The sequence below is a fragment of the Ornithodoros turicata genome, chromosome 10 (genome assembly GCF_037126465.1).
Source record: "Ornithodoros turicata isolate Travis chromosome 10, ASM3712646v1, whole genome shotgun sequence".
NCBI classification, from domain to species: domain Eukaryota; kingdom Metazoa; phylum Arthropoda; class Arachnida; order Ixodida; family Argasidae; genus Ornithodoros; species Ornithodoros turicata.
The window spans coordinates 22,958,091-22,981,127 of record NC_088210.1 but is presented as its reverse complement, the minus strand read 5'-3'; the positions used below and the strand labels follow the sequence as shown (position 1 = coordinate 22,981,127).

Below are 23,037 nucleotides of genomic sequence, written 5' to 3'. Positions count from 1 at the left end.
TCTGTGTAGAGGGGCTCGAGCGTAATCCGCGCCGTCCTGTCGAGGTTATCAGCGTGTGATACACAGGCATGTTCAGTTGTCGCCTGACGAGAAGGAAGTAAAGAGACTTTGTATGCCCACCTCTATTATTCCAGAAGTCGTAGGGGATGCTGTGAAAGATGAGAGGGGGAAAGATGCACAGTACCAAAGCCACCTATGCACTTTAAAAACAGCGCTTCACAGCATAACGCGCTCAGAGCCAACTGTCATTCAGAACGATAACATTCTCTGTCCAGCTTTGTTGAAAACAGGAGGTGCTTTCTGTAGAAATCGGGACACATGTCAATTGCTGCGAAAACGCGTACATTTTCCATCTTCAGTATATCGGGAAAGACAATATTATCATCATTGTGAATACCATTTGATTCCGACCGTGTTATGCAGTGACATTGCTTTTTATTCTTTTTTCTTTTTTTAATGTGGATACAGAACGCCTGCTTAATGCCTCCGGTCACATGGACATACAGAGTCGTAATGTTGTCTGCTTCAGCCAATCGCGACAGACGATTTCAACGACAGGCTTTCGGTGGCTACTTATGCTCTTCATAATTGTCACAAAAAAGGCGTACACCTCCCGTTTTCAGCAAATCAGGGAAGATAACGATATCATTCGATATTATGGTTGGCAAGGAGCGTGCTATGCGGAGTAGTTCATTTTCAAGAGTGTAGCCCTCACGCTTCCTCCAGCGCTTGAAATCTAACCGCCTTAGGCGCTACGTAAAAAGACCCCCGGGAAAAAAAAGAAAAACAGCCTCACTCTCTACCCTTTCACTCCTTCCTCCTTCCCTGGAGCTCGCTCTATTCCCCTCCGCACTCCCATGTGATGACGCCGTTACCCGTAATTCATTATTCAAGGAGCGGAGCAAAACGAGTGCGAACAAACTATCGGTACAGAGAGAGAGGGGGAGAGAGACAGCACCGTGCGTAAAAGAGAAGCAAACTGCCGGGCAATAATGGAGCAAAATAATGAGGTCTTCAGGCGGTGGCAGCCAGGGCCTTGTTAGCAAGACGAGAGGAATGCGCAAATATATACAGAGAGAGAGAAAAAAAAAAGACTCACTCCATTATAGAAGCATGTCAAGATCGTAGGAGTACTAACAGTGGGAGCACAAAACCTTGCCCCGTCGTCATGTTGTCTGTTTGCACGCTGTCCCCCTCTTCCGCTGCGGTAGTCGTCGTGTTTCCTTGTCAAGTGTCCCGCTCACCTAACACCGGGGGACATCGTGTAGAATAGCACCTTTATTACTTGCGGTGGAAGTGTACCCGCAGGTTGTCTGCGGCGGACTTCGCTGTACTTTCGCCACGTAGTAAACGTTCTGAGCGGCCAGTGGAGAGTTACGTCGTGCGACGAGAAAATGGTACATGTTTTATGGAAGTTACAGTGCGCTATTTTAGATATAAACCGTATTATACGCGGAATTATAAGCGATATAGCTACCTATAAAAGATGACTCAACATGGCTTCCACCTTGATTGTTTTCCCATACGGATTTGGAGGTTTTTGGTTGTAACTTTAGATTGCGGTGTTGAATCGGTTTGAAATTTACCACGATGAAACCCGCCAATTAGAGTTCCGCGCGGACAAAGGAATGTTCCACCTGCAAGGGTGAACTTTTATAGGTAGTATATTGTATAGGTTGTATAGGTAGTATAGTAGTATAACAGTGTAATTTGCTTCCATGCCTTACTGAAGCGTCACCTTTCATCAACAAGTTGTTTCTTTTTCTTTTTCTTTTCGGTATGTACTGTATTACGCATGTTCCACATGTCGAACGTTACTACCTGTCGAATTCCAGTTGTTATTACATCTACTTCGCAGACGAGAGCTTTGAAACTTTATAACTCCATAGCCCATGACTCCATAGACTCCATGACCTTATTAACACCATATCCAATGGGGGAATAGGTTATAAAGCTCCTCGCGTTGTTTGATCATACGGTGCTCACAGGTGACGGGTGTAGTTTCCGCGACCAGGAACATACTCTTGGGAAGAAAGGAGCATTTGGGGAGCAGTTACATCTTCTGCCTCCCATTTTAGTACTTGATCCTGAAATTTACACCCCAAGCACTGCGTATGTAGTCCCTAAATTTCGAATCAACTTTTGTGCATTTAGTCTCGAAACGACATAATGGTTCCAGCAATTGAAATATGGCAGTCGTTGAAAAAACCAGACAGCGGCGGGATCGAACCACCCACCTCTCGTGTGTGTTGTCGAAAATTGCGTTGTGTTCGTCTGTTCGTGTGCTTCCGCCTCGCGGAACAGTTACTTTCATATCAGGCTACAACATGTGCATCTAGTCCCCAAAACTTCTAAAATTACTCTTCTATTCTTTTTTTTTTTTTTTAGTGTGTCATATCTCACTACACTTTCACAATAAATATCGCTTTCTACTTTTGCTAGGATCGTACTAAGACAACGTCATATACACACTCTTCGAAAAAAAGAAAAACAAAACGGAGTAATTTAGACTTTTCCTATACCTTTTTTTAATTATGTGTTAGTGCCGCGAAGCAACTGTGGCTATGAGCGGCGTACAGGCGTGGACAGATGGAGAGAGGACAGGGGAGTGGGGACATAGGAGTGGGGGACAGGAGCGTTAGTATATGCCTCCTGGGCCGATCTTTTCGAGACTGCATCCATTGCCACGACCATTACTCCCTTTCGGGACTCGGGGGAATAAATTTTGGGGTCTGCATGGGGACTAATAGAAGCTTTCTTTCTTTACTTTTTTAATACCACATATATACGGCACATATAGTATACGCCACATATATACGGCATACCAATTTCGTCTATGTGAAAAATAGAAAACGTGAACGTCCCCACAGTGATGTAAATTAACAATGGTGTATATAGGGTGATATACAGACGTGGTACACGGTGTGTTGTACAGGTGCCGACGGATGCACTGAGGGTGTTGACAGCCCTGGTGTCTCTGAACCTGAGCTACAACCGCATCCAAGTGGTTCACGAATGGGCCTTCCGGGGTCTCATCTCGCTGCTCCGTCTCTCGCTGTACGGTAACCACATCGTCACCGTGGACGCCATGGCATTCAGGGGTATCGGCGGGAACCTCACCAGGGTTAACCTCGGAAGGAACTTCCTCGCTCAGGTATTCTTTGTTACATTCCTCCAGATATTTGCTGGAAAGTTTTCATTTTACTCATCTTCCGTACTTTGGCCGTCGACAGACCCAATTAAGCGAATTGTCGCGAAAAACGCGAAATACCCAGCTCGAGCAAGGATTTACCGATCACACCTCACTCGCGATTTCCGTGACACTGTGTTGCCCCACACATACGAAGAGGTTTCACATAGTAATGCGAAGTTTTGCTCAATATATAATGTTTGCACTGTAAGACGCACAAAATCCAGCTTTTTTTACTTTTCACTTTTCTTTCTTTTTCTGGCCTTATTTTTTCCTATCGCTTTATAGTGCGGAGGGGAAAAAAAAAGGCGGTCTCTCATGTATCTACCGGGTGTTTCAGTCAAATCCCCGGCCTAAATAATTCGCAAACGGACGCACCAATCGAAGAACTTTTTTGTTTACAAGTAGCTATCCGATGCCGCCTACAAGCTGCGCACCGTGTGAATGAGTGGGAGACGCTCATTATTTAAATAAAAATTCAAATAAGTTTCGTGAAAAAACGTAACTTATAAAGCAAGGCGCTGTCGGCATTAAAATGACTACTACCCCTTTGGGAAAATCTGCCACCGAAGCGGGTCATTTTTTTGCAGTAATTAATTGGTTTCGGTTTACATAATTTTGTCGCGCAAAAAGGCGCTCTTTCACTCCCTTAGACACCAATGAATTGCACACATGAATTACATCCTTTTGCTCTTCGCCGCGACCAGCCGCGACAAATATACGTAAACCGAAACCAATTAATTACTGCAACAAATTACCGCTTCGGTGGCAGATTTTTCTCTAAAAGCTGTTCACTGAAGGTCCCAAAAGGGGTAGTACCCATTTTAATGTCGACGGCGCCCTGCTTTAGAAGTGACGCTTTTTTCACGAAACTAATTTGAATTTTTATTTAAATAATGAGCGCCTCCCACTCAGTCACACGGTGCGCAGCTTGTATAGGCGGTATCGGACAGATACTTGTAATAAAAAAAAAGTTCTTCGATTGGTGCACCCGCTCGCGAATTATTTAGCCCGAGGATTTAACTGAAACACCCTGTATACGTATATGACAGTTCTTCATTTTGTTCAGGACTATTCGCAAAACTTGTTAGAAATTTGCTGGCCCGCGCTATGACTTGCATTACAATTATCGCTATTCTTTCGCACTCAGGTTCCGTCCGAGTCCCTGCAAGGCATTTCGGTGCTTCAGCAACTGGACCTTCAGGAGAACCGCATATCCGAATTGAGCGCGGACCGCCTCCCCACTCTCGGTTCCGGACTTGAGATCCTAAATCTCGCAGACAATCACATCCGGGAGCTGCCGGCTGCTGCCTTCGCTCCGCTTCGCTCTCTCATCTCGCTGGACATCGAGCGCAACGGCCTGCAGTACATCCATCCAGCTGCGTTCGAAGGCATCCAGGGTACGCTAGCTGCCTGCCTTGCTCTGGGCCCCTTGCTCGTATAGCATTCGCGAGCTCCTGTAAAGTTTGCTCTACCTTGTCTCTGGAAGGTGAAGCTTAACTGCAGGCTGTGTGCGTATTGTGTTGGGACTTTTCCTCACAAAGATTGTTTTATCGCATGCAGCTTCCGAATGAATGAAAATTAAGAAAACGCTTTTTGCAGCTCGTCTGTGAAACTATTTATTTTTTGTATCGATAAACTATTAAGTACCACACGTGTGCTTCTAAAGCGACAGCTTTATGTGGCAAACTTTTGTGACAGTTTCACCACCACGTGATCGCCGGACTGTGTTTACGGAACGATGATTGATTGATTGGTTTAAAAGAAAAAGAAAAATATGGCGGTATCAATCTCGACAAAGTTTGGTATGCTGAAATTGTGTAACCGCAACAGCACCAATACAAAAAGAAAAACGAAGAGAAAAACGATTTCCGCGAAACGTTAAAGGCTTTCAGTAAAAAATTAATAGCATTTCAAAAAGAATTTCGGCAAAATTTTTCCACCAACGATACGCTCAGTAAAAGCATATTTAAACATCCAAAGATGGAGCCAATTTACTGCCTACGTTTACAACCCTCATGACAGGAAACTGGTCGTTGTTTCGGCATCACCCGTATTTGAACGCATCGTTCAAGTTTGTTGCTGCGGTTCCGCATGGCCAAAGGGATGTAATGATAGCAGCAGATGAATGTTTGATGCGAGAGGGTGCTAATAATGCATTGATACTAAAACGTACCTTAAATTTCCGCGAGTAGTGTGTTTAAGAACGAACAACAAGTATATAACTGCGTGTTTATTTTAGTCGAAAATTAAAGCGTCCCCGGTGCTTGCACCTTTTCTCGTTCCAACGCAGACTCTATAGAATATCTGAAGCTGGGTCACAACAACGTGGATGCCATTCCTAGCAGTGCCTTCCAGAATTTGACGCTGCTTCGAGAGCTCGACCTTCGAGGCAATAACATCTCTTTCATTGCCTCCAACGCCTTCGAGGGATATGGCCGAAGTCTCAAGTTCATGTACCTCCAAAAGAACGGGTACGTTCGTGTTTCCCCTGTATATACTCCAGCGGGAGATGCGCGAAACGTCGTAACTTTCTGCTGCCACGTGACCATGACCGCGAGCGCGAGCGCTCAACATCACGTCTTTCCGTACTCCTCTAACCATGCGGAATATCCTGCGACTCAGCCATGTTCCGTGGCAGACGACAGGCCTAATGGTGTCGTCTGCTATGTGTACAGTACCAACGTTACCTATAGACAAAGAAAGCCTGCCTCGTGCCTCCACTCGCTTCTGCGCACACAAAATCAGACTCTCTGTGGCTCACTTGGTTGAAACTTTTGAGCTACATGTTGGACTCCTTCACTTTAACTCGTTCATCTGTTTGTATTTTCTGCGTATAAGCGTGCTGGGGTAGCCGGTTCGACTTCGTCGCGTCGCACATCCCCCGTTTTTCTTTTTTATCACATCACCATCACCTTTCCGCGGCTACTAGTGGCTTCCCATGCGGCTGATTTCGACTCGTCTGCATAGCTACGGTGGCCGAAGCACGGTCGTGATTGGCGGACTCCGAACTGTTACGTCACGTCATTTAAGCGGTGTGGTTTTTGACAACACCGCCTAGAGGTCTGCGGGAATTGGCTGACATCTTGGCTGGCTGCTGCGATTGGCGGATGTCTACGTGCGAAGGAGTGAGAGGAGGTATTAAGCAGGCCTTCTGTGTCTAGATGGCGTTGTCTTGGCTCAACCGTAAGATATTCCGTAGTAGACGACAGTGCCGATGGTATCGTCTGCTACTTGCGCAGTTCGCCACTCCCGATATTCCGGCGTCCTGCTCGACACTACCGGCGAATGCTGAACGCAAGACAGCAGCGTGAGCAGTTTGTTTTGCTTTTCCTTCTATACTGGAATATTCTGTCGGAATGTTGCTCGTGTGAATACAGGGCTAATGCCGCGTACATTATTTTCGACGTAACTTTATTGGTTTTGCTGCTCGTACGCTGTTGCTTCATTAGGTGATAAACAGGGTGACTTCCTTGTTGTGAGTTCCTACCCGCTGCCTTACCCCGCGGCACGTGCAGCATATCGCCGCACTATATAGGCTGATACACCATGCGTGTAAATCTACTCCAATTACCCTTGGACCTTAGCTTTACCTTGTGCGTTCCTTCTCTGACCGTTAGACGCATCATACAAAAGTTTGAGGTCCATGGTTCAGCGCGAATATTTAATTAACTTTGAACTTCCACATGTTACGAAACGTGGAGTACAACACTAAATTATGGGCTACAATATCGTATAGGTTTTTTTTTCTGTTCTCCTTTAATATACCTTTTTCATTCTTCGAGTTCCTTCCAGTTTCCCTGAGCGTCGTGTATCCAATGCTGCATCGACCACACGATAAAAGTAACGAGAAAAAAAAAAGCAGAATCGATGGAGCGTACTTTACCACAACAGAATCCTTCTGCTCTGACAAAGCCGGCTTTGGGAAGAGAGAACTCATTTTTTGTAACCAGTGTTTTTTCGCTTCTTTTTGTTTGTTTACGTTCCCTAAAAACTACTCTCTCGCCAGCGCGGACTTAAGCCTTCCGCAAATTACTACTCTCTCCCGAAGCAGTCGTGGACCGCGGCGGCGCCGGGCCAGTGGCATAAGGGCATCCTAATCTCGAACTCGATACACAATCACGCAGCGGGCGCTCGCCTTTGTCGAAGGAGCCCGGAAACAACGTTATCTCCCGGGGAATTACTCGCCACAAACTGAGAGTAGGAGCGCTATAGACGGGCACAAAACGAAGGCATTCCCCCCCCTCTTTTGTTCTGCGACCACTCTATGTGTGCGGACCAGGCATTCGGGGCCCAGGTTTCCTTTTCAATTGCCGCTTTTATTAGACTTCGTCAGGAGACGTCCGCAGCATCCCTGATGGAATCGGTCTATCTAGAGGAGCCCTATAAAGAGGAACATTGTAGGCGTTTTAGTACGTTTGATGCGAGCTTTGCTGTCGTTACGCATTACCTAATATGCGGGTCGTTCCTCCGGAACAAAATGCGCCTCCTTGCTTGCGGGCTTTCTGCCGCACGCGTCATTTATTTTGTCGTAAAATGTAAACCAACATGGAGTGCCAAGTTTATATGCATTTATATACGTTCTAGGAAATAAAAGAAAGAGAGAGAGAGAGTAATTTCGGTCCTTTTCGGGGGGTCTACAGATGCATTACAAATAGAGAATAAAACCCGAGACAGGGAGCAAAGAAATACCCTGTCTCGGATTTTATTCCCCACTTGCAATCTACCAGCTTGTCTGCACCCCAACGCTTTTGCCGTCGTCTAGACGAATTGCACGGAAGTTTAGATGGGGGCACTGTTCGTAGTGTTGGGGAGTAAATTCCAGGGTCATGCTACAAAGGATTTTCTGGCTTTGTTGAGCTTTTTTTTTTGTAGGTATTTGCAAGAATGTAATTTAACAAGCTCAAGTAGCCACGGTGACCTTTTTAATTTTTCGCAGCTCCCGCTCCAAACTTGTGGTAATCGGTCTCTCTCTCTCTCTCTCTTTTTTTTTTTTTTTTGTCATCCATAATTGCTCCCCAGATTACTCCTTCTGTTCATGGTGTATACACTCTTAAAAATGAACTTCACCGCATAGCACGCTCTTAGCCAACCATAATCTCTAATGATACTATCGTTATCTGCCCTGATTTGTTGAAAACTGGAGGCGTACGCCTTTTTTGTGACAATTATGAACAGCATAAGTGTCACAAAAAAGGCGTACGCCTCCCGTTTTCAACAAATCAGGGCAGATGACGATATCATTCGAGATGATGGTTGGCTAGGAGCGTGCTATGCGGTGAAGTTCATTTTTAAGAGTGCACTCCTAGAAATGAACTTCACCGCATAGCACGCTCCTAGCCAACCGTAATCTCAAATGACATCGTTATCTGCCCTGATTTGTTGAAAACGGGAGGCGTACGCCTATTTTGTGACAATTATGAACAGCATAAGTGTCACAAAAAGGCGTACGCCTCCCGTTTTCAACAAATCAGGGCAGATGACGATATCATTCGAGATAATGGTTGGCTAGGAGCGTGCTATGCGGTGAAGTTCATTTTTAAGAGTGTATGTGTGATGGGGTGGGAATCTGTATTATTTTGAGTTACTTTTTGTTTGTCTTCGATCCTGACATTCATGTCTATGAACGAGGTTGAAATCAAGGCAAACCACACCTTGTATCGTCAGTCGTGTCTTTCCCCAGTGTGTCACGGAGGAATCCGCCGTATCTTCAACGGTTATCCGCACGAGCGCCTTAATTGCGTCGATATGTCGGCGGGGGTGCGAGGGCGCAAGCAGCAACATATACGCCAGAGTTATTTGGGTGCACGCGATCGTATCTCTTTCTCTCATCAGTCACGCCTTATTCACGCAGTCACGCAGTATTCCCTGCTCCTGCGGGGAAGATTCTGTCCACTCGGCAGAGAATATTCCCCCTTCCGTTGCTCGTATGGTAGCTGCATTGCTTTGAGCCCTTTCCGTCGAGTATCCTGAGAGTATCTTCCAGCATCGTTCGTGTAACGCTTGGGCATTTCTTCCGGGATATTTTCTTCGCGCCTGCTTTCCTCCTCGCTCTCCTCCGCCGACATCTCGCCCAATAAAGGCGCCCTCCTGCGGATGCCCAGCCACGTGCACTTTAACGTGGGAAGAGTGTTATGTTACTAATCTTATCACCAGACTTAACACTCCTCCATTCTACACTTCACCGCTTCGACGCCCACGGGAGCGCTTTTCACGAATGATGAGGAAATTCCTCAGTGGTGTCCTCACTAGCTTCGGTAGTGTTTCGAGCACACGCCACTGTACTCAACGTTGCTCGTTCATAAAGTAGTGGCAAAGTTACTGACGACGGTACTGAGGAATTTACTCAACCGCAACTTTTCCTCAACGTTCGTGCAAGCATGGATATCTGGATCTGCATGCTGCTTCCTATACATCCAAACATCCAGAGCGCGATATCCGGCAGACATAACTGGGACGTCTGTTATTTACTGGGTAAAACCGAAACGCGAATGTCGTTCTGGGGCATCCCATAGGCATCCCATGGATATCCAGATATTCAGGGCGTTTGCAACCTTGTACGTATATGGATGTCCCGGGGATATTAAAGGTACTGTAAAGCGGCAGGCAAGCTGTTAATATTGGCAGCGGCATTTGAAAGCTTATTCCGAAAGAAACCCCACACTGCAAATCTTACGTGCGACAGAAAACACTAAATATTTTTAATCACGACTGAAATTGTGGTGAAAAGACGCGGGGCTACGCCTGGTGGGAAACAATCGTCCATTCGTCGAGCAACAGTGTTATATGTCCCCAACCCTCTATCGGCTAAGTCTAAGTAGCCGAGTTCTTGAACTTTCTATGAACAGTTTGTTCAAACGAGATAGTTCCCGACATATATTCTCTCAAAATGGAAGAACGTCGGTACATCGTGGAAATGAGTAACAGAACAGTCAGAAGAATCACCATGAGAGTCATCTAGGCAAAATGCAGCACGTGCAGTGAGCCGGCATGGTGGTGGTAGCCGTCCACAGATGTCGCTGTATGCTCCAATTGTTATTGGCATGTTTATGTTCGCCGACGTGGCGCCAACTGCGGAGTTCGTATTGGGTCTTAGAAACAGGGTTGCCCGTAATACTAAATCTGAATTTTCTATTAAAAAAAACTACGAGGTGAATCTGAACGAAATTTGTGGCGTTTCCATATACTGAGTACCCAGGCTGTCAAATAAGCCAGCAGTATAAAATTGGATGCCGGGAGCGGGCCACGAAATCATCGAGAACTCCGTTTGTACTCTTGGGGCGGGATGACGAAGCACTTGGGTGGCTACACTAACGCCACCTAGATACCGAAAGCCTGCGCGCTCGTCGACGTGACGTAACAATTAAGAGTCAGCCAATAAGGATCGTGTTTTCCACGGCAGTAGCCAATCACGAACGTGCTTTCAGCGGTCGTGGCCATGGAGAAGAACCACCGTCGTCTGCTAGTTGTGATTGAACTTCCCCGGGTACTAAATGGGTAATAAAACTTGGAAATAAAGCGCAAAACGGTCTCAATATCTTTCTCAGAACTGGTTTTCTGGAAAGCGTCTTGCACTTTTTGTCTAAATGTTTAGGTCTGCAGGTTCCAGGTGAGCTGCAATCATTTGCGGGTTCTTGAATTCGCAGAACGATGAATCGCGGTAGCAGACGAATTCTGACTCTTAATTGAAAGTGGGGGAGGAGGCAATGCGCAGGCTATCTCTATCTAGGTGGTGTTGGCTACACCCTCCAGCGAGTACACTCATGATAAAAAGATATGGCATGCTTTTAAATATGTGCAGGCTACAAACAATCGAGCCTCGAGCCCTGGACAATCTGGACGCCCTGGAGTGGCTCTACCTGCAGTCCAACGAGATCGCCCTGCTCAACTACGACGTGTTTGCGCCCGTCATGGACACTCTAGTTATTCTCGACGTGCACGGTACGTTACATGGTACATCAGTTACACGTAACGAACTATCCGTGTATACCAGCACAACGCCGGTGTACTCCCGTTTTACGCGCAGCGACACTTTATTATTTCTACCCGCACATAGCAAACCTGCGCGGGAATCTGCGACTATCCACTGCTATCCAAGCAGGCACACGTGTCCATCTCTTACCTAAAGGAATAGTCTTAACTTTGAGCTCCCTATTTCTACAATGCAGTGGCAAGTATACTTGCCACTGCATTGTAGGAATATATTGGCCCAATATTGGTCTAATATTGGCGACATTGGCCCAATATTGGACCAATATTGGGCCAAGATGTGCTGCTGCTTGGGTAGGCTGTGGTTGTGGTGATGGAACGGCTTGCTGTATAGTCGGCCATGACTATCGCAGGAGGGGATCGTGCGTCCTGGGCCGACTTCACAGGTAACTGTGCCGACACTTGTCTTAAAGCGTCTGAGGAAAACCCAAGGAAGACACCCAGACAGCACAGCCGGCGCCCGGCAACCCGGGTCACCTCCCGCGTTCGAATGTTATTACAACCTGGATGCGTCCAGATGGAAATCCGATTTTAGTGCAAGGTAGGTTCAAAGTGCAGGGTGGGGGTATGTAAAAAGAAGTTATGCAGAGAAGTTAGTAAAAAATATTAAGGCATGTTACTCTGCATTCATAGGTTGTTAGGTACTAGCAAATTGAGCCAGGTGCTTGCTACCAAAGTGAAAACAGGCATGTTCAGTTGGCTGTTGTTGCCCACGCCCACCGAACGCCCGGTACTTAGCGGGAAAAACACAATTTTTGTTGTGAGCGGCCGAGCCTTTACTCATTACCGCGTTGCTTAACTTTTGTATCGGCACCGTCGGTAACAAAAGCGTACGACATCCCGCGTTGTACCCATGAATATCTTCTCCAACGTGTAAGGAACTCCTGTATATTTATGATGACAGGAAAAGCGCAAAAATGGACGAGGAACACGTATCGGGAAGAAGACACGACAGGGCGCTTGCCGCTTCAGTATATTTCCTGCATATTGCTCATTAATTATGTTAATTCGCACGACTGCCGCAAAGAATATGCGAAGCGAACTTTTTTTTTGTTAAATATTCTTGCACGTCATTGCCCCTTAATCCCACGCGCACTGCATGGAGCATCTGCTGTTTTTAGTTAAACGGACATTTAAAAAAAAAGTTCGCAAGTTGTTGCAAAGACAGACTCACAACCACGCCCAAGCAACGTTCATCAAGTACGTGGGAAAGCGGCTGACATGGGAACCGCTAACCCTGCCGTATCACGGAACATTGAGAACACCAGATAAGCAGCTCGCATGTTGCTGGATAGAGAAGTCGAATGGGCGGAGGAGGCGTTCGAACAGGAGCGAGAGCCATTTTCGAGGGGCTCTTTTGCTCGGTACTCGGTATCGAGCTCAAATGACCGTTGGGTTGTATGTGCAACCAAGAAAGGTTTACATTACTTGATGAGTATAAGTTTGCCACAGAGATGGGCTTAGTGCGTGCGGGTAGTGCGGGTGTACTCGCGCTACACGTGACCGCAGTGCGGGATACACCCCCGTGTTACCCGCGACGCCGAAGCGACGCCGAATTTCTTGCCCGCAAGTAGCGAATTCGCATGGGCATGTGACCATCTGAAACAATCGAGCACATCCTGCGAGACTGCCGAGCATACCATTCTGCGCGCGAAGCCCATCTCCATCACTCCAGCTCGGGCACGCTAGCGGACATCCTCTGCCCCGGTGGTTCTTCTGCCGAACGTTCCGCTAAACCAAAAAACCTTATTCTCTTTCTGCAGAAGGCAGGTCTTGCTCAACGACCCATCTAACACTTTGCTCTCCCCGACGAACTCATGCACCCCTACGCATCTCCACCCTTCATCCTCTATCTTCCATCCGTCTTTTTTCTTTTTTTTTCTTCTTTTTTTTTTTTTTTTGTCGTTTGCTATAGTCTATATATCAAGTTGTCAATAGCTGGTGAAATGGTAGTTGTCAATAGCTATCGTTGCTGCTACACTCTTAAAAATGAACTTCACCACATAGCACGCTCGTAGCTAACCATCACCCCGAATGACAACGTTCTCGCCCCAGATTTGTTGAAAACGGGAGGAGGAGCCTATTTTGTGCCGTGCATAATGAGCACAAAATAGGCTCCTCCTCCCGTTTTCAACAAATCAGGGTCGAGAACGTTGTCATTCGGGGTGATGGCTGGCTAGGAGCGTGCTATGCGGTGAAGTTCATTTCTAAGAGTGTACGTATCAAATTACGTATCAAATCGTTCAGTTATTAACCAACAAATGACCGTTTCTCAGGTACCAACTTTCGAGGAACTATACCTCGAGCCCAATAGTCTCACACAAGCGATAACATCCTTCACGTAGCATGCGCCAAGGAAAAAGCTCGTCAAATACTATCACAAACAAATCGGAGGCCAACATAATTTTAAAGTTGAACAATATACTAGTATGGAAATATCCACTAAGCTCGAAACCGTCCTATATATATATAAAATCCCTCAAGCACTGACGCTTCTAAAACGGTCACGAGATAATGCAACCGCGCTATATATATACTGTGTGTTCCTCCCTCTAACGTATCATTGAATACCGCAGTCAACCTCTCACGAACGCTCTAGCTTAGAAACTATCTTCCGTCCGTATACAGAACTTCAGACTTTGAGCGGGACAATATGCGACGGCCTTTGAATATCGCCGTTGAACCCGCCGTCTGAGCGATATACCCAGCAGCCCAGCCTTTGTCCTTCTGCACAGCGCGTCTGCTTCTGACAGTCGACGCGCACAACGGCAGAGAGGAGAGAATAGACCTTTTCCCGAAACGGCCCGCCGTGATGGTCTCCTCTCCGCCCTCGAGCCTCGATCAATCTTAATAGGGTTTGAACGTTCCAAACTGTACCGAGCCACAAAAGGAATCCTGGTATAGTCCTCACTGCAGCCGTGCATGTATATGGTACAGCGCGGTTAGTTCGCGTTTAACGACAAAAATTGGCCGAGTTTCGTGATGTCGACGAAGATGGATAGAGGATTTATTTGATGCGGGTAGGGCTTTGGTGCAGCCGAAGGTAGCGGATGAATCAAGCATGGTGTCGTTTCACAATCCTTGTGTGCTTCGTAGTTTCACAATATTTGTGCTTGTGGTTTAGGTAAAAGGAGCACACCGAAACGAGAGTTCCTCCGAAATGACAAAAGCGCCTTCAAAAGACATGTTTACATTGTTTTTGTTTTTTTTTAAGTAACGTGTTTCGGTCACTTTGTAATTGCCCTGCACTTAACAGGCTGCGATACAGCTGTGTTCCGGATGCGACGAGAATCTGTGTACAGGCAAAATAACGTGTTTTCTGGTCACGTCATCACTCAATTTTGTTTGATTTATAACCGTTTTATGTACATGTGTGTATTTTCCCAAATACCGACAGCGAGCTCCAGGTTGTAAAACTATTCATTTATCGATCCACCCAAACGCAAAACTTTCATTTTATGATGCGTCAACCTCTATTTTGCCTCAGTTGTGATGGAGACGGTTTATGCAATTCGTGCAAAAGAATTGCTGCTGCCAGGCTGTTAGTGCTAGCCAATGCTAGGAGGTATTGGACTCAGCCTTTAAGAATCCATATATCCATATTTTTCTTTTCCAATCAATCAATCAATCAATTCTCTCCGAACCGCCGCCATGTTTTGCATTGTTTCTTGTCGGCTCCGAAGAATGCACATAGATGGTGTCTGCGACGTACCAGAGCTTTGTCGACCTGTAACCATGTGTGTACCGAGAGGGAGGGAAGGGGGGTGCGCGTGCCCCCCCCCCTATCGAGAGCTTCAAGGTCACTTGTGAAAATTGTTAGCTCTTCTAATCATAGGTCGTTATGGTTTTTCTCAGATGTCTTAATAATATGAATACCTGAACACTGCACAGTCCGCAGCGTTCGTCTCCAGGAAAAGAGGTGGGGAAAGGAAAATTATGCAACCCCCTTCGAAACCCTCCCCCTCCCTTCCCTCCCCCCTTCCCTTGAAAAAAATTCTGGGAACGCCCATGCCTCTAACGTCTGATTTATGCAACACACCGCCCCGGCATGCACTTCCACACTCTATAAGACAAAAGGGTGTGAAAAGGTGGTAACTTCTACAGCGTCTGACGAAAGTGGTGTAAAAAGGGTGATAACCTTGCCTGTTACCGCATCTTTTCAGGTGTAGTACAAAATGCGTCTAAGAGCTGTTATTACAGTCACAGAAGCAATGTACTTTCGGGGAGTGCTGCTTTCCCAGCGTTGACAGTGCAATGGCCATTGAGCACATTTTGTACAACGAAGATATCTGAAACTAAAATTTGTTTTGGGATTTCCGCTAATATGTTGTGCCAACTTCAGCCGGGTAGCAGGTTGAACTTTGCAACCTTTTAGGCACAACATATGCGACAACTATATTGCCTCCTAAAAACTAGCTCCCGTGGCACAGTGGTTGGGATGATCGGTTCCTACGCCGAGACTGGGAGGTGACACGAGTTCGAATCCTGTCACCAGCTGTGCGGTCAGAAATTTTCCCTGGGTTTTCCGAAGACTTTCCAGGCGAATGTCGGCACAATTCCCCCTGAAGTCGGCCCAGGACGCATACTAACCACCCTGTCCCTCACTCCTGCCTGCTGTCCTCTCTCCATCTGTCCACGTCTGTACGCCGCTCATAAACACAGTTGCTTCGCGGCACTAACGCAGAACTTTAAAAAATATATTACCTCCTAAAAGGTGTAACTGTTCCACCCTTTGTTCTAAGAGTGCTGATGTGTCTTCTAACGACGTCACTGCTTTTCTGTCTCTCATTCCCAAACCCTCCTGGTGCAGACAACCCGATTCACTGCGACTGCAGCCTATCCTGGTTCCGCCGCTGGCTCATGGGGAAAGGAGGCACGGTCGTCAATCAGCCTCGCGAGACCCGATGCCGCTCCCCCGAGGAGTTCTCCAAGCTGTCCATCCTGGACATTCCGTCGGGGAGTCTGCCCTGCAACAGCTGTGATTCCCTCCTCGCCCGGCGGACACTCGGCCACCTGGTCCTACTAGGCCTGGCCTTTCTGGCTGCTGGATGACACGCGTTGTCAATACTGCATCGCTTGTAGTGTTGACATGCATGGCGATTCTGTGGTACGCTCACGGGCGACGACGTTCGTGGTTGGTGGCGGAAATGAGGACCTGCTCACGTTGCACGGGTGGTTTTTGTATTGCGAATGCCAAGACACCGTACAGACGAGGCTGCCGGAGGATGCCGTCAAGAACCTGGTCAAATATTGTTGGAAGAAATGTCGCGCAGCACCTGCCTTGGATATCCGGCTCGCGCTATCCAGAGCTGTGCTGCGGTGTGGTAGTCGCTGAACTCCCCGCTGCGTGGCGCTGCTCACCACGTTTAACTGTGTGAAAGAAAGTCAATTCGTCGCGAATCCACCGACACATTCATCATTCGGCGGTTTGTTGCGAGTACTCATTGCCCTAAGTCGTTGTCCAAAGTCTTTGTCCAGCCAGAGCACATTGAAGCATTCGTCGCCCGGACGAGAGCGTGAAAACGCCATACCCATGATTCTTTCTAAATCAAGTTTGCGTGTACCGCATTCGGATTCCAAACCTGATAGTATCTGTGTAGTTGTCTAGCCGAATACCTGTCACTCAAAACTCGCGTATAATTATCAAGTACTATATCGCGGCAAAGTCAGGCAAATATATCCTCAACTTACGTGTACCTGCGGAACGGAAAGTATATAGTATATATATTATAGGGTTTTTCGTTTTCGGGTTTTATTATTTTTGATATTCGACGGGGGTAAAGATCGGGTGATTCTTTTGAAAAGAAATTCTGGGAAGAATCGGGCGTGTTCTGTCACGTGTTTTGTGTTGTCGGGTGTTTTTCCGGGTGAAACTAAAATCGTGTGAGTCAAGCTGCAGAGATGATTGCATGGGTGAACAATCGAATTCCGACAGTTGTCAAAAAGAAGAAAAAGAAAAAAAGCCTGCCTTTGGTACTACCTAGGAGGTGACTGACAGGAATACCTTCAGGTGTTTAAGAATTAAGGTTGATAACGTGGTTCATCCCTTTCGTGGCTCACTGTGGAGCCATATGAGGTTGAAAGACCTCGCGGAATTCGTGGAGAAATCGGGTTATGCCCGAATTTCAGAAGATTGGTTCGGGGTGCATATCGTGAAAAATCGGGATTAAGGGGATTAATTAATTAATCGGGATTAAGTATATATGGGCTTACCAAGTTTCGATTCGGCGCGCGGCACTCGCGGACGGCCGTGTCGAGTGACCATAGACGTACTTTGTATACCTTGTGGTTGTGAGACATAACCATGAACTCGCGTTAGTGTTATTGGCTCGTAAGAAAAAGGTACTCCGATAAGGATAGTCGCGGGAGTGCACACACGCTCACCTGTCAAAAAGTTTTCGGTACGGCGAGAAAAATCTCACCTAGGCTGCTGATATGTATATGTTGCTGATAAGTGATAACCGACTGTATACTTTGTTTCGAATGTGACAGTCATTTGTCGTTTGTATTGTGTTTTACCACGTCCGGAGAAGCGATATAAACTCAAAAGGACAGAGGCCTCCCTCATGCATCCACGAACGCTTCGAGTAGCAGGAACCACGTTTCCTGCAAAGTCCGACTGAAGAATACCCTGAGAACCAACCTGATGCAATGCGGTTTTGTGCACAGAATTGCGGGTAATAATGCGGGAGTTTGCCCCCCTGAAGGCGTAGACGTCGTTTTATGTGAAGAGGGACTTTGCGATTGCCAAAGCCCGCAGGTGCTTAAATCTCACTGGAATGCATGCATGTTTCACTGTGGGAGACGTAAGAAGTGAGAACTTTGGATGGTGTCGCATCCCATCATAACCGATGGACCCGCTTCGCTGCCTGTGCCAGAATACGCTGCTTGACTACTGTGCATCATTAAAAGCTGTTTTTGTTGCTGATGATGCGATGTTTGTATCACGGGCACAACATATCCAGAAGAGCTGCTGCGCCTTGCTCCTTGCTCCGAGTGATTTCGCAAAGACTACTCTTTGCATTCCTTGCAGTCTGACATTAGCCTCGTCTACATGAACCCGACGGGAGAGGGTCCTGTTGGCTGAGTCGAACAGCGAACAGTGTAAACAGCGACCCAACGCTGTTTACATGAACTCACTCCAACCTGAGGTGATCGCAGCGGCGTCTAGCGAGTCGAGTCGAGTCAACCTACCCCCTGCTGTCGGGTTCACTTGACAGACGACCCCACAGTGCTTACATCTGCTAGTCCAGCTCGATGACCCAACTCTACCTGCTCCTGTCGAGTTCATGTATAAGAGGCTAATGACCTCCTGACCACGTGATAACCCGACCTTGCATCTTGACATTCGCGCTCTTGCATTACGAACCATACACAAAATTGTATCTGGGCATCGTGGTATGCGGGCACTTCGGTATTGTTGCCTATTACGCTATGCAAGCGGGTCAGCTGTAGCGCAACTCCCCTGTTTCCCACTCTCCCCTATTAGCTGTGGAGCTACCGCGTTGGTTCCTCGCCTAAATAAGGACGTAACAGGAAACACCTCAACGTCAGGGTTCGCATGTGGCTTCTCATGTGGATCCATGACGGTCTACGCCTCCTTGCTGCCCTGTAAGCGGGCACACGTGGTTTCTCCAAACTTTGCCGTCTCCCCTAGGCAGGAGACCAACTGTCATGGATTTTTGTCAGTGCAAAATTAATTTCTAGTTTTGGGACGTATGACGTCGTAGCTGGCCTGCCACGCGTCAGGCAACATTGCTATTCCGAGGTGGATTTCCGTCTCCTCACCACTGCTGCTGGTCGGCAGCCTCATTCCAACGTGGGGCGGAGAGCGGAGACCTGAAGGATGCATGCGGCGATTACTAGAAGACGGACGCAGGAGCTGACCGTGACGCCACCTGCCCTTGGAGAGTCCGAAATTATGAAGTCTTGAGGGTTCTTTCGAAAATTTGGGAAAGCGCGCAATGTTTACAGACGACATTCCTACCTCGCGTACATTGCTTCTGAGGGAGGTTGATTTATGACACGAATTATTATTATTATTGTCATTATTATTCTTATTATATTTTTCTTTCTTTTTTATTTTTTGTATTAGTGGTACTGTAACAGATATACGCTTTCATGCGATTGTAAGCACCAAATCGTCATCGTCATCAACATCGGCATCGAGCGCGCAGAAACGCATGGGGCGTTTTTCCGGCGTCGAAACGTCGCGTGCACTCCGTGACCTTGTACGCGTGGCGAAGAAACGCCCGCGAGACGACCTCCCGAAACACATGCGACGCGAACAGAGCGAGTGACGCGCGCAGCAATGTTGCCGTATTCGTCGACCACAAGCGTTTGTTGGAATGTGCCGATGTTGTTTTCTATGCCGTGTCTGCGTTCATTGGTCGCAGATATCGTTGAAGTAAATTTAGTATGCTGGAGATTGTCTCCAAATTTTGCACGAGTTACCGATGCATAAAGGCTCGTTCCCACTGCCCTGCGGGAGCCCGGAACGGCACCCACAACGGCAAAATGTCACTTGGAGGTCCGTTGTCCGGCGCCGTCCAAGCAGTCGCTCTTTGCGCGACTGACACCGGGTGATGACCAACCAATCGTGGCGAAGAAGAAGAAAAAGAAGACGCGGCGTTTGTTTACCTCCACATTCCCCACGGGGTGTACACGCCGTAGCCCGCCATACACGCCGCTTTTGCTGTTGTTTGAATGGATGCGGAAGTGGCGCAAGTCTCGCTCTCGTCGAGATACCTCGAGATTACTGTGACTCGTCGAGTGCCTTGAGCGTAGACACTCTTGCCGTCGCGGGTCGCCGTTTCAGGCAATGTGAGCGGGCGCCCGGCAGTGGGAACGGGCCTTAACTTTGTTTGCCGCACGGCGGCCATCGCTTTGTCCACTCCTCAGGAAACGCGTCGGGACGCGCGAGAATGCTTATCTTAAAGCGCCACTACGGACTAAATCTCGTGTCTTCAAAATGATACCAAAGTTATGTTACTGAAATCTTCTTGTCTCACTTTACATTCCTGAAAAATATTTTGGCTCTACGTGACGCGAAAGCTAGAGAATTTTTTTTAGAACTGTGACGTCATGTTAGGCTACGACGGAGCGCCCGGCTTTCATCCGGCAACGTTGTTGCCCTTCGCGTCTTCCGGGGGGCTCACTTTTTGCACTCCGTTAGCGGAGCCCCACGTGACATATCGTCCGACCGCTCCGACCTTCGAGAAAACAGAAGGAGGGAGAAGACATCTCTCCCATATTCCCCACTTTCGATCAGCGTCACGTGACTTATCCACCACGTGACCCTCCCAGGACGCCGGTGCCGTTGCTAGGCGACGAGTGCCCTCTCCAGAACGTGACATCATTGCAATTTGTGGGCTTATGATTACGTCACCCGTTCCTCGCGTCATCGAAACTTGTGAAGGCTCAGCAGATCTTGAAAAATCGACAGAAATCCACAGCGTTGGTAAGCAGGATTGAAATTTCGCGTTTAGAGTCCTTGAGGCACCTTCTTTTCATGGGCTTAATAAAATAAACACTGTTTTCCGAGTCCGAAGTGGCAAATGCAAAAACAACTTGCCCTCAAATGAAAGTCCGTGTTTCAATTATGTTCACAGAGAGCTACCGTTTAGAAGAAAAACGCAATGAAAACAGAGCCGTCTTTTGCGGCAACGAATGGTATCCCCTGGAGGCAAAGATTGGCGGCATCCAATGAGGCAGCAGGAGAAGCACGCGCATACCTATCGTGGGCAAGTGGATTTGGAACGGGTCCGATAGTCGGGCGATGCGCACTGCTACGTTTTTCAATACCAATCCACTGAAATGTAGCGCACAACAGTTCTCACGAATGTTCCACTGATAACATTTATCTTCACGTCCTTCGGACAGCGACGCCAGGCCGCTTCGCAACGCGCACTATATGTTTTTCGCCGGGACTGCTCCATGGCGTGGCACGCGCGTGTACGCGCAGTATGGACTAAAAACACCGATGCACGAGCTGAAACGATATTCACTGCTTAGCGCCGAAGCAAGAAAGAGTCCGGTATAATTTCGATTGTAGATCCGTAACGGAATCGAAGTTTTGAATTCTGATAACATGTACGAAATTAACATAGCGTGTAACGTAATTTGAAGTTAACTTGTTTTTGCATTTTAGTGCCCCTTTAATAAAGGTTCCCGACGTTTTCAGGACGCGCGCGCGCTCTGCGTGAGTGTGACCTAGCAAAAAAAACAAGTTTTTCAACGCGCGCGAGGGTTGTACGCCGAAATTTGTCGACTACAGATATCTGCGCGCGTCTGGTCGCGTGTTCCGACAAGTAGACAGAACGATGGCCGCCGTGCGGCAGACAAGGTTGCGTATGAGTAGCTCGCATAAATTTTTGGGACATCATCCGCCACACTAAATTTACTTGTACATTTTAATAATGTCTGGAATGAATGAGCGCAGAAACCACAGGAAAGGAGAGCATCGGCACGTTCTAACAGACGTTCGTGGTCGACGAATGTAATAACAGTGGCGCGCGTCACTCGCTCCGTAGGCGTCCCATGCGTTTCGGGTGTTCGCCTCGCGGGCGTTTGTTCGCCGCGTGTACAAGGTCATGGCGTGCGCGCGACGTTTTAACGCTGGGAAAACGTCCCATGCGTTTCGGGATTTAGCCCACAGACTCCGGCGTGTACTCTCCGCGCGCGTTGGAAAGCCTGTTTTTCCGAGGTCACAGTCACACGCACGCCGAGCGCGCGCGTCGTGAACCGCCGGAAAAACGCTCCAGGCGTTTCAGCTAAGCGAGATGTTCGATCGAAAGAGGCGAATTGTGCAGACCACAAACCTCCGTAATGATTCTCCAAAGGACCCCCTCTCAAAGGGCGTGCTAGTCGTAATTTTTCTCAATCCAAGCTTTCTACACGTCTGTTGCAATCGGAATGCTTTATACTCTGTTGATACGACATACTAACTCAGTCTCGCACGTCATTATCTTCCTTTGTTTTGCTTCTAGCCGTGAACTAATAAAGGCCGGTTCCTTGGCTGGAAAATTGCGCCTATGACATTAGTCGCCTGCAGCTGCCCATTAAAGTTGTGCCAAGGGACCCGCTAATCCTTCGTGAAACCTAAACAGAGTCTTCCCTTGACGATAATGGTGTCCTGCTGCCTTCCTAATGCCCTCCCTTCTCGTAGCTTCGCAGCGAAGAGTGTGAAAATCAAGTGGTCTTATTTTGGGATTGCGGAGAAATTTGCGACGTCGACGGAACGATAGAGGGTGGGATCAAAGGGCTACAAGATGCTCCTTTATTCCGAAGAAATTAGGTTCTTGTCGGCGAGGAGAAGCTATAACTGGATTCAGACTTCAGGAAAAAAGAACTGGAGAAGCGCGTTAGCAAGCACGAGGGATATGTCAAGAAGACGAAGCAATACGTAGAGCCTTGTTTGAAAGCGTTGAGCCCCCCGATTTGTATTATCGTCACTTGGGGTAAAGCCCGAAAAATCCCGAAGACGATCTTGCCAAAGTGCAGATTCAGCCACTAACGCTGTAGAACGCTAAACGCTGCGGATTTAGCGTAGCCGGCTCGCATCTCGTGTTCATCTGAGCTACGAACAGGGCTATTTATTATTAATGGTTTTGCCCTATTTTACGGCTTCTGAAATAAACCCCAATTGCTGCTCCCGATGTAAAAAAAAAAGAAAGATGAAATTCGAACACACGAGGTTCTAGCAATATGTTATGTGACTGGATCAAATCTGTTTTCTTTTTCTTTTCTCTCTCTGTTTTTTTTTTTTTTTTTTTTTCTTTTAGAGCGCGGTCAACGACTCAGAGCATACAGGTCCAGTTAAGCGGGAGAAATGCGAATAAATTGTTCCTGCGACAGCT

The 23,037-nt window shown here is 47.5% G+C and overlaps 1 protein-coding gene across 4 annotated transcripts in view; it reads left to right on the top strand.

The window, feature by feature from the left end:
- LOC135371080 (chondroadherin-like protein) overlaps positions 1 to 18,105 on the top strand; it is a 157,765-nt gene extending 139,660 nt beyond the window's left edge. For all 4 annotated transcript variants that reach the window (XM_064605069.1, XM_064605068.1, XM_064605070.1 and 1 more), the window contains 5 exons: positions 2,936 to 3,154; positions 4,341 to 4,590; positions 5,484 to 5,664; positions 10,992 to 11,131; positions 15,990 to 18,105. In XM_064605069.1, coding sequence (XP_064461139.1) covers positions 2,936 to 3,154; positions 4,341 to 4,590; positions 5,484 to 5,664; positions 10,992 to 11,131; positions 15,990 to 16,231 — 1,032 coding nt within the window. In that variant the 3' untranslated portion in view covers positions 16,232 to 18,105. The remainder of the gene's footprint in view (positions 1 to 2,935; positions 3,155 to 4,340; positions 4,591 to 5,483; positions 5,665 to 10,991; positions 11,132 to 15,989) is intronic.
- Positions 18,106 to 23,037: the final 4,932 nt, after the last annotated feature.